The sequence below is a fragment of the Erithacus rubecula genome (genome assembly GCF_903797595.1).
Source record: "Erithacus rubecula genome assembly, contig: scaffold_859_arrow_ctg1, whole genome shotgun sequence".
NCBI classification, from domain to species: domain Eukaryota; kingdom Metazoa; phylum Chordata; class Aves; order Passeriformes; family Muscicapidae; genus Erithacus; species Erithacus rubecula.
Window position 1 is genome coordinate 1 of NW_027635477.1, and position 11,816 is coordinate 11,816.

General features: G+C 49.6%; 1 protein-coding gene across 1 annotated transcript; it reads right to left on the minus strand.

Annotated features, from left to right (window-relative positions):
• Positions 1 to 9,774: 9,774 nt before the first annotated feature.
• Positions 9,775 to 10,854, minus strand: LOC306816737 (RING finger protein 223-like; the record flags this gene model as incomplete). Its single annotated transcript, XM_079333174.1, has 1 exon — positions 9,775 to 10,854. The coding sequence occupies one exon, from the start codon at positions 10,852 to 10,854 to the stop codon at positions 9,775 to 9,777; it is 1,080 nt and encodes a 359-aa protein (XP_079189300.1).
• Positions 10,855 to 11,816: the final 962 nt, after the last annotated feature.

The following is an 11,816-nucleotide window of genomic DNA, read 5'->3' on the forward strand; positions in this document are numbered from 1 at the left end:
AAAGGAAAGGAAGGAAAAGGAAAGGAAAGGAAAGGAAAGGAAAGGAAAGGAAAAGGAAAGGAAAGGAAAGGAAAGGAAAGGAAAGGAAAGGAAAGGAAAGGAAAGGAAAGGAAAGGAAAGGTCTCCTCGCTGCCCTGCGCTTATGGCTCGCTCCCCTTTTTTCCCCATCCAAGTCATGAGGTGCTGGATTTCCCCTCGGAGCCCAGGTGAGTGTGCCAGGCTGTGCCAGTCCCCTGTGCCAGGCTGTGGCTGTGCCAATCCCCTGTGCCAGGCTGTGCCAGTCCCCTGTGCCAGGCTGTGCCAGGCTGTGCCTGTCCCCTGTGCCAGGCTGTGCCAATCCCCTGTGCCAGGCTGTGCCAATCCCCTGTGCCAGGCTGTGCCTGTCCCCTGTGCCAGGCTGTGCCTGTCCTGTGCTCTGCCTGTGCCTCTGCATGTCCCTGTGTTCTGTGTCCTGCCTGTCCCTGTTTCTGTCCCTGAGGGGGGGACAGGCTGGGTGACAGCAGAGCCCTGTCCCTGTCCCCTGTGCCACCCCTGATGTCCCCCGGGAGGGAGCAGCTCTCTGTGTGTCCCTGTCCTGTCTCTGTGTGTCTGTAGCCTCCTGCCTTTTCCAGAGGCAGAAACTGGGATTCCAAACTGAGGAAAATCCCATTTTTGCTTCATCCCTTCCTTGGGAAAGGTTTTGTTGCCTCCATCCCCTTCCTGCCCCTGTCTCCAGGGTGCCAGGCTGTGGCACAGCTGGCAGGGATTGATCCTTGTGCTCCACGAGGACAAAAACAGGGAATCTGCAGCTGGATCCTGGGGAAATCCCAACTGGATCCTGGGATGGAAATTATCCCAAAATCTGCAGTCCTTTAGGGCAGCAGTTGGGGACAGACTCCCACAGGTGTACCCCAGGAATGAGATGAAAATTATCCCAAAATCTGTGACCCTCAAGGGCAGCAGGTGGGGACAGACCCCACAGGTGAATCCCAGGAATGGAATGGAAATTATCCCAAAATCTGTGACCCTTTAGGGCAGCACATACACGGGTGTATCCTGATGCCAGAAATGAGATGGAAATTATCCCAAAATCTGTGACCCATTAAGGAAGCAGGTGGAGACAGACCCCATGGGTGAATCCCAGGAATGGGATGGAAATTATCCCAAAATCAGTGACCCTTTAAGGAAGCAAGTGGGGATAGGCCCCATGGGTGAATCCCAAGAATGGAATGGAGGTTATCCCAAAATCTATGACCCTCAAAGACAGCAGAGATGAAAATTACCCCAAAATCTGCCCCGCCAAGCCCAACAGCCGCTCACAACTGTGCAGTTCATCCCACCCACCTCCCTGGGAGGAGGAGGAGGATGAAGCAGCTCCATCCCCTGTCCCCCCCAGTGAGAAAGCTCTGCAATCCAACCACTTTGAGCTGAGCATCAAGACGGAGGCCACGCAGGGGCTGCTGCTGTGGAGTGGGAAGGGGCTGCAGCGCTCGGATTACATCGCCCTGGCCATCGTCGACGGCTTCGTGCAGCTCAGCTACGACCTGGGCTCCAAGGGGGTCACCCTGCGCTCCAGCCTGCCCGTCAACACCAACCAGTGGGTGCACATCAGGGCCTCCAGGTGAGGGGGAACTGAAAAAATAGGTTTTTAGGGGTGTTTTCGGGTTATTTTTTGGGTCATTTTAAATTGGATTGCTGCCCGGCGTTTTTGCGGGTTTTCCCTCGCCAGGGATCCCTGGAGTCTTGTCAGGTTTGGAGCAATTTTTGGGTGTTTCAGTGCAGATTTTGTGTGTTTTAGTGAATATTTGCGGTGTTTCAGTGCAGATTTTAGGGTTCCCAAGTTCATTTTTACTGCAATTTTTGGGGTTTTTTGGCCATTTTAAGTAGGATTTCTGCCTGGCGTTTTTGCGCGTTCTCCCTCGCCACGGATCCCTGCTGTCTTGTCAGGTTTGGAGCAATTTTTGTGTGTTTTAGTGAATATTTGGGTGTTTCAGTGCAGATTTTGGGTGTTTTAATGCAGCTTTGGGGCGTTTCAGTGCAAATTTTAGGGCTCCCAAGGCCACTTTTAGTGTCATTTTTGGGGATTTTTTGGCCATTTTGGGCTGGTTTTCCCCGCTGTGGAGTGGGAAGGGGCTGCAGCGCTCCAGCTACGACCTGGGCTCCAAGGGGGTCACCCTGCGCTCCAGCCTGCCCGTCAACACCAACCAGTGGGTGCACATCAGGGCCTCCAGGTGAGGGGGAACTGAAAAAATAGGTTTTTAGGGGTGTTTTTGGGTTATTTTTTTGGCCATTTTAAGTTGGATTGCTGCCCGGCGTTTTTGCGGGTTTTCCCTCGCCAGGGATCCCTGGTGTCTTGTCAGGTTTGGAGCAATTCTTGGGTGTTTCATTGTAGATTTTGGGATGTTTCAGTGCAGATTTTGGGGTGTTTCAGTGCAGATTTGGATGTTTCAGTGCAGATTTTGAGGTGTTTCAGTGCAGATTTTGTGTGTTTCAGTGCAGATTTTGGGGTGTTTCAGTGCAGATTTTGTGTGTTTCAGTGCAGATTTTGGGGTGTTTCAGTGCAGATTTTGTGTGTTTCAGTGCAGATTTTGGGGTGTTTCAGTGCAGATTTTGGGATGTTTCAGTGCAGATTTTGGGATGTTTCAGTGCAGATTTTGGGGTGTTTCAGTGCAGATTTTGGGGTGTTTCAGTGCAGATTTGAGATGTTTCAGTGCAGATTTTGTGTGTTTCAGTGCAGATTTTGGGGTGTTTCAGTGCAGATTTGGGGTGTTTCAGTGCAGATTTTGTGTGTTTCAGTGCAGATTTTGGGATGTTTCAGTGCAGATTTTGTGTGTTTCAGTGCAGATTTGGGGTGTTTCAGTGCAGATTTTGGGGTGTTTCAGTGCAGATTTTGTGTGTTTCAGTGCAGATTTTGGGATGTTTCAGTGCAGATTTTGGGGTGTTTCAGTGCAGATTTTGTGTGTTTCAGTGCAGATTTTGTGTGTTTCAGTGCAGATTTTGGGGTGTTTCAGTGCAGATTTTGTGTGTTTCAGTGCAGATTTTGGGATGTTTCAGTGCAGATTTTGGGATGTTTCAGTGCAGATTTTGGGGTGTTTCAGTGCAGATTTTGGGGTGTTTCAGTGCAGATTTTGGGGTGTTTCAGTGCAGATTTGGGATGTTTCAGTGCAGATTTTGTGTGTTTCAGTGCAGATTTTGGGGTGTTTCAGTGCAGATTTGGGGTGTTTCAGTGCAGATTTTGTGTGTTTCAGTGCAGATTTTGGGATGTTTCAGTGCAGATTTTGTGTGTTTCAGTGCAGATTTGGGATGTTTCAGTGCAGATTTTGGGGTGTTTCAGTGCAGATTTGGATGTTTCAGTGCAGATTTTGAGGTGTTTCAGTGCAGATTTTGTGTGTTTCAGTGCAGATTTTGGGGTGTTTCAGTGCAGATTTTGTGTGTTTCAGTGCAGATTTTGGGGTGTTTCAGTGCAGATTTTGTGTGTTTCAGTGCAGATTTTGGGATGTTTCAGTGCAGATTTTGGGGTGTTTCAGTGCAGATTTTGGGATGTTTCAGTGCAGATTTTGGGGTGTTTCAGTGCAGATTTTGGGGTGTTTCAGTGCAGATTTGGGATGTTTCAGTGCAGATTTTGTGTGTTTCAGTGCAGATTTTGGGGTGTTTCAGTGCAGATTTGGGGTGTTTCAGTGCAGATTTTGTGTGTTTCAGTGCAGATTTTGGGGTGTTTCAGTGCAGATTTTGTGTGTTTCAGTGCAGATTTGGGGTGTTTCAGTGCAGATTTTGGGGTGTTTCAGTGCAGATTTTGTGTGTTTCAGTGCAGATTTTGGGATGTTTCAGTGCAGATTTTGGGGTGTTTCAGTGCAGATTTTGTGTGTTTCAGTGCAGATTTTGTGTGTTTCAGTGCAGATTTTGGGGTGTTTCAGTGCAGATTTTGTGTGTTTCAGTGCAGATTTTGGGATGTTTCAGTGCAGATTTTGGGGTGTTTCAGTGCAGATTTGGGGTGTTTCAGTGCAGATTTTGGGGTGTTTCAGTGCAGATTTTGTGTGTTTCAGTGCAGATTTGGGATGTTTCAGTGCAGATTTTGGGGTGTTTCAGTGCAGATTTGGGGTGTTTCAGTGCAGATTTTGTGTGTTTCAGTGCAGATTTGGGGTGTTTCAGTGCAGATTTGGGGTGTTTCAGTGCAGATTTTGGGATGTTTCAGTGCAGATTTTGGGGTTCCCAAGGCCATTTTTAGTGCAGTTTTTGGGGTTTTTTTTGGTGGGGACAGACCCCATGTGTGTATCCCAGGATTGGGATGGAGTTTATCCCAAAACCTGCCCTGCTGTTCCCCAGCCCAGCTCGGGGCTGGCCCTGGGGCTGCTCTCAGTTGCCATTTCCCCCTGCAGGGTGCAGAGGGAAGGGTCCCTCCAGGTCGGGAACGAAGCCCCCATCACTGGCTCCTCCCCCCTGGGGGCCACCCAGCTGGACACGGACGGGGCCCTGTGGCTGGGTGAGTCTGGGGAGGTGGCAGAGGGACAGTGACACTGCTGGCCAGGCTGTGTGACAGTGACAGTGACACTGCTGGGCAGGCTGTGTGACAGTGACAGTGACACTGCTGGGCAGGCTGTGTGACAGTGACAGTGACACTGCTGGCCAGGCTGTGTGACAGTGACACTGCTGGGCAGGCTGTGTGACAGTGACAGTGACAGTGACACTGCTGGCCAGGCTGTGTGACAGTGACACTGCTGGCCAGACTGTGTGACAGTGACAGTGACAGTGACACTGCTGGGACAGGCTGTGTGACAGTGACAGTGACAGTGACAGTGACACTGCTGAGCCAGGCTGTGTGACAGTGACAGTGACACTGCTGGCCAGACTGTGTGACAGTGACACTGCTGGGGCAGGCTGTGTGACAGTGACAGTGACACTGCTGGCCAGACTGTGTGACAGTGACAGTGACACTGCTGGGGCAGGCTGTGTGACAGTGACACTGCTGGGCAGGCTGTGTGACAGTGACAGTGACAGTGACACTGCTGGGGCAGGCTGTGTGACAGTGACAGTGACAGTGACACTGCTGGCCAGGCTGTGTGACAGTGACACTGCTGGGCAGGCTGTGTGACAGTGACAGTGACAGTGACACTGCTGGGCCAGGCTGTGTGACAGTGACACTGCTGGGCAGGCTGTGTGACAGTGACAGTGACAGTGACAGTGACAGTGACAGTGACAGTGACACTGCTGGGCCAGGCTGTGTGACAGTGACACTGCTGGGGCAGGCTGTGTGACAGTGACAGTGACACTGCTGGGGCAGGCTGTGTGACAGTGACAGTGACAGTGACAGTGACAGTGACACTGCTGGGCCAGGCTGTGTGACAGTGACACTGCTGGGGCAGGCTGTGTGACAGTGACAGTGACAGTGACAGTGACACTGCTGAGCCAGGCTGTGTGACAGTGACAGTGACACTGCTGGCCAGATTGTGTGACAGTGACAGTGACAGTGACAGTGACACTGCTGGCCAGGCTGTGTGACAGTGACAGTGACACTGCTGGCCAGACTGTGTGACAGTGACAGTGACAGTGACAGTGACAGTGACACTGCTGGGGCAGGCTGTGTGACAGTGACACTGCTGGGGCAGGCTGTGTGACAGTGACAGTGACAGTGACACTGCTGGGGCAGGCTGTGTGACAGTGACACTGCTGGGGCAGGCTGTGTGACAGTGAGAGTGACAGTGACAGTGACAGCGACAGTGACACTGCTGGGGCAGGCTGTGTGACAGTGACAGTGACACTGCTGGCCAGGCTGTGTGACAGTGACACTGCTGTCACCTCTCCCCTGTCCCCAAGCTGACCCTATGGCTGTTCCCTGACTGTGCTGTTCCCAGTCAGTCTGTCCCCTGTCCCCAGTCCCCTGTCCCCTGTCCCTGCTGTGTCCCCAGTGCCATCCCCTGTCCCTGCTGTGTCCCCAGTGCCATCCCCTGTCCCTGATCTGTCCCTGTCCCTTCCCCAGGTGGTGTGGACAGGCCCAGTGTCCCCCCCCAGCTGCCCAAGGCGTTCAGCACGGGGTTCATTGGCTGCATGCGGGACTGTCTGTGCCCTGTCCCCTGTCCCTGAGCTGTCCCTGTCCCCAATGCCCTGTCCCTGCTGTGTCCCCAGTGCCATCCCCTGTCTCTGCTGTGTCCCCAGGTGGTGTGGACAGGCCCAGTGTCCCCCCCCAGCTGCCCAAGGCGTTCAGCACAGGGTTCATTGGCTGCATGCGGGACTGTCTGTGCCCTGTCCCCTGTCCCTGCTGTGTCCCTGCTGTGTCTCTGCTGTGTCCCCAGTGCCATCCCCTGTCTCTGCTGTGTCCCCAGGTGGTGTGGACAGGCCCAGTGTCCCCCCCCAGCTGCCCAAGGCATTCAGCACAGGGTTCATTGGCTGCATGCGTGCCGTGCGCGTGGGGCGCCGGGAGCTGCTGCTGGCGCAGGACGCGCTGAACCGCCCTCGGATCTCGCTCTGCCCCTCCCAATAGCGCCGCCCTGCTGCCCCTCGCCTACTGCTGCAATTATTTTCTATTTTTGTAAACTTATTGCTTTTTATATTTTTGGGGGAGGGGACAGGGAGGGCAGGAAACCCGGTTTGTTTGGTTGTTTTTTTTTTTTTTGTTTTGTTTTGTTTTTTTGTTTTTATTTTGGGGGCTCGGCCTGAGCAAACCTCGAGAAGCAACACAAGGAACTCTCCCACTGCAGCATCCACCTTCATACTTGAAGCTTCTTGGTTTTGAGGTTGTTATCCACACTCCTCCCCCCATTTATTTTCCCTCCTGGTGGTTTTTTTTTTTTTTTTTGGGGAGGGGGGAGGGAAGGGATTCCCCAAAAAAACCCAATTTTCCTGTGGGGGGAAAAAAACGCTGCTGGTGCTGGCGAGACCTCCACGGATTCCCAGGGTGGGAATTTCCACCTCAGGCTCTTCCAAACCTTCTGAATTCCACCTGAATTCCTGCTGCCCCTTCTTCCCTCTCACTGTAATTTATGTGTGTAAGGATATAAAACAAAAAACCAACAAAAAAACACAAAAAAAAAAGAAACAGAAAAGTGCTTTTCTCCACGGAGCTCTGCTGAAATCAGGGATGCCCCACACTGGAAGGGACCTGGGGCTCTGCTGGACTCAGAGATGATGGAAAGGAGGAAAAAGAAAATTTTTTGGGGGATTTTTCCAGCTCTTCTCCTCCTCCTCTTCCTCTTGGAGCAGCTGTGAAACCTCATCCCCACATTTTGTGTTCTGACCCCTCCCAGACCTTGGGAATTCTCTCCCTCCTCCACAAGGACCAGGAGATTTCCCTGAGATTTTGGTTTTTTGAAATGTTTTCCTCCCATGCCCTGCAGAGATTCCCAGTCTGGGAATGCAGAGCTGGTGCTGGAGCCTCTCCCACGAAGAAAATTTGGATTTTTTTTTTACCTTGGACTTGGATTTTTGGGTCTTCCACTCTCCTCTGGATGCTGCAGGAATGGGAATTTCAATGGGAATGGGAATGGGGAGTTTGGGGCAATTAAAATCATTTTTTTTCCCCAGAAAGGCAAAAAAATTTGGGGCCAGTTCTGAAGTTTTTTGGAGGGAATTTGAAGTATTTTTTCCCAGAAAGGGAAAAAAATGTAGGGCCAGTTCTAAAGTTTCTGGAGGGAATTTAAATAATTTGGCAGAATTTGGCTTTTTTTTTCCCCCCTAAATTTCTATCCCACCTTCCAGTGCCTCCTTTAAAATGGGGATTTTTGGCACCAAAGTTTGAGCCAGAAAAATCAAATTTCTCCTTTCAGGGTGAGCTCTGAACAAAGGTGGAATCAAGAGGGGAAAAATCGATGGAAAAACCACTTGTAAAATTTCATTTATTTGATTTTTAAATGATAATAATAATAATTCCCAAGCTGTGCCATTCCTGTGGAAAATCCATAAATATTCCCTGTGTGGGATGAGGGCTCTGCTGTGGCTGGAGATGCCAAAATTCCCAATTTTCTGGGGGGTCCAAATTGGGATTTCCTGGTGGGAAATGCTGGGATGGGAGGGAGGAAAATTTTGCTGGGAAAAAAAAAAAAAATCTCCAACAACTGAACAAAAATAAATCTAAAAACTCATTAATGCCTTAAACCAGGATTTTGTGTCCTCGTGGGGGAGATTTGGAATTTCCAGCAGCACCTTGGGCTTTATTTTTACTTTATTTGCACAAAACACAAAAAAAACCACATACAAAAAAAAAAAAAAAAAAGAAAAATAACAAAACCATTGAGATTGTTTATTTTCTGGATTTGAATTTTTTTTTTTTTTTTTGCCTTTTTTCTTTTTTAATTTCAACCCCTTTGGAGAGGGGGAATTCCTGACTTTGGGACTGATGCACAGCAGGGGAGCAGAGTGATGTAACCATTACTAACCCGTGTCTTTCCTCAAATCACCCAGAAATAAAAGTTTGGAAACGATTCACGAGGTTTTTAAGGGGCCTGGTGCTTCTTTTATTTCTCCTGGAATAAAGGAAAAAATTCTGATTTATTGTTGGTGCTGTTTGCTGGCTACAGGGCTGGGGGAAGCAGAGTGGCTCCTAAATTCAGTTTTTCCAAAAATTCCTTGCTTATATTTCCAGGCTTAATAAAAATATTTCCAGGTTTGATGAAATATTTCCAGGTTTAATAAAAATATTTTCGGGTTTAATAAAAACATTTCCAGGTTTGATAAAAATATTTCCAGATTTTTGTCCCAGGTGCTGTCAGAGCAGCAGCTCCTGTTCATGTTCCTCATCCCTGAGCAGATCCAGGGGCTCCTGGCACCTCTGGAAATGGGATTTTATTCCAGATTGTCAGGAAAGCAGCTCCTGTTCCTGTTCCTATTCCTGAGAAGATCCAGGAGCTCCTGGTATCAATGGAAAGGGGATTTTGTCTGTTCCACATCCCTGAGCACATCCAGAGGCTTTGGCATCACTGGAAATGGGTTTTTGTAACTTCAGGAAAGCAGCTCCTGATCCTGTTCTCATTCCCTGAGCAGATCCAGAGGCTCCTGGCACCACTGGAATTGGGATTTTTTCCATTCCCACTCCCAAGCACATCCCAAGGCTCTGGTACCTCTGGAAATGGGTTTTTGTAACAGATTCTTTCAGGGCAGCAGGTTCTGGTCCGGTTCTTCATCCCTGAGCAGATTCAAAGGTTTTGGTATCGCTGGAAATGGGATTTTGTCTGTTCCTCATCCCTGAGCACATCCCAAGGCTCTGGCACCTCTGGAAATGGGGTTTTGTCCCAGATTCTGTCAGGAAAGCAGCTCCTGATCCTGGATCCATTCCTGAGAAGATCCAGGAGGTCCTGGCACCACTGGAAAATGGGATTTTATTCCAGATTGTCAGGAAAGCAGCTCCTGTTCCTGTTCCCATTCCTGAGAAGATCCAGGGGCTCCTGGCACCACTGGAATTGGGATTTTTTTCCATTCCCACTCCCAAGCACATCCCAAGGCTCTGGCACCTCTGGAAACGGGTTTTTGTACCAGATTCTGTCAGGAAAGCAGCTCCTGATCCTGTTCTCATTCCCTGAGCAGATCCAGGAGGTCCTGGCACCACTGGAAAATGGGATTTTATTCCAGATTGTCAGGAAAGCAGCTCCTGTTCCTGTTCCCATTCCTGAGAAGATCCAGGGGCTCCTGGTATCAATGGAATTGGGATTTTTTCCATTCCCATTCCCAAGCACATCCCAAGGCTCTGGCACCTCTGGAAACGGGTTTTTGTACCAGATTCTTTCAGGGCAGCACCTCCATGCCCCATTCTCATTCCCGAACCCGGTGCAGCAGTTCCCGGCTCCCGCATCCCGGGTTTTTCTCCCGTGCCTAGGGCAGCGGCGGCGCCGTCAGCGGCGGCCCGGCCGTGCTGCCTTTGGCCGGCAGGAGCTGCGGGCGCGCCGCGGGCCGGGCCAGGCAGCGCAGGCTGCCCGTCCTGAGCGCGCACTGCACGGGCCACAGGATGATGCAGAAGAGGATGATGAGCAGCGCCGACAGCAGCACCAGGCGCTTCCAATCCTCGCAGATCTCGCAGCGGGCCAACCTGCCCCGGACGCCCGGCGCGGGCGGCTCGGCGCTCTCCGCCTTGCTCAGCGCCACGTCGATGGAGTCGCAGGCCTGGGCGCTCTCGGCGTCGCCGGAGCCGCGGCGGCAGCACAGGCGGGTGCCCTCCATCCACAGCAGCCGCTCCCGCTGCTGCTCGGGCGGCAGCGTGGCCAGCAGCTCGCGGCTGGTGGCCAGCCCGGGCGCGCCCTGCCGCGGCAGCGGCGTCAGCTGGCGGCAGAAGGGGCAGGGCAGCAGCTCCTCGGGCAGCGCCGCGCTCAGCCGCGCCACGCACTCCAGGCAGAAAACGTGGCGGCAGCGCAGCAGCTTGGGCGTCTTGAAGGAGTTGTCGTAGCTGGTGAAGCAGATGGAGCATTCCACCGGAGACGCGGGCTTGGGAGAGCAGGGAGAGCCCAGCGGGGAGCGGCCCTTCCTGCCGGGACACGGCACGGCGATGGGGCTCAGCGGCGGCGGCTCGGACGGGGATGCGCGTCCGGGGGGTGATCCCGGTCCGGGGAATGATGCGGGTCCGGGGAATGATCCCGGTCCGGGGGATGATGCGGGTCCGGGGGATGATGCGGGTCCGGGGGGTGATGCGGGTCCGGGGGATGATCCCGGTTCGAGGGGCGATCCCAGCCCGGGGGATGATCCCGGTCCAGGGGATGATCCCGGTCCGAGGGGCGATCCCGGTTCGAGGGGCGATCCCGGTTCGAGGGGCGATCCCGGTCCGAGGGGCGATCCCGGTCCGAGGGGCGATCCCGGTTCGAGGGGCGATCCCGGTCCGAGGGGCGATCCCGGTTCGAGGGGCGATCCCGGCTCCGGGGAGCGCGGGCCGCTGGAGCGCCAGAGCTGCGGGAAACACGCCATGGGCCGGGCGCGGGGCACAGAGCCTGCAGCGCAAGCAAATCCAGTCATATATTGGTTTATTATTTAATCCCATTATTCCATTTTATTATGTTGTTATTCTATTTTATTCTAGCTTGTTATTCAATCTCATTATTCTATTATTTTATTCTATATTATTATTTCATCTCATTATTATGCTATTATTTTATTATTTTATTCTATTTTATTATTTCATCTCATTATTCTATTTTATTATGTTGTTATTTTATTTTATTCTACTTTATTAGTCAATCTCATTATTCTATTATTTTATTATTTTATTCTATTTTATTATTTCATCTCATTCTAATTATGTTATTATTTCATTAATTTATTCTATTATTTCATCGCATTATTCTAATTTATTTTGTTATTATGTTATTTTATTTTATTATTTATTCTATTTTATTATTTCATCTCATTGTTCTATTTTATTATGTCATTATCGTATTATTTTATTCTGTTTCATTATTTCATCGCATTATTCTATTTAATTATGTTATTATTTATTTTATTATTTCATCTCATTATTCTAATTTATTATGTTATTATTTTATTCTATTTTATTATTTAATCGCATTATTCTATTTTATTATGTTGTAATTTTATTTTATTCTAGCTTGTTATTCAATCTCATTATTCTGTTATTTTATTCTATTTTATTATTTCATCTCATTATTCTAATTTCTTATTCTATTCTGTCTTGTTATTCTGTTTTATTACTTTATTTTGCTATTCTATTTTATTATGTTATTATATTATTTTATTCTATTTTACTTCATCGCATTATTCTAATTTATTATTCTATTATTTTATTCTATTTTATTAATTCATCGCATTATTCTAACTTATTATTCTATTGTTCTATCTTATTATTCTGTTTTATTTCTTCATTTTATTCTTCTATTCTTCTATTCTATTATTCTATTTTATCATTCCGTTTT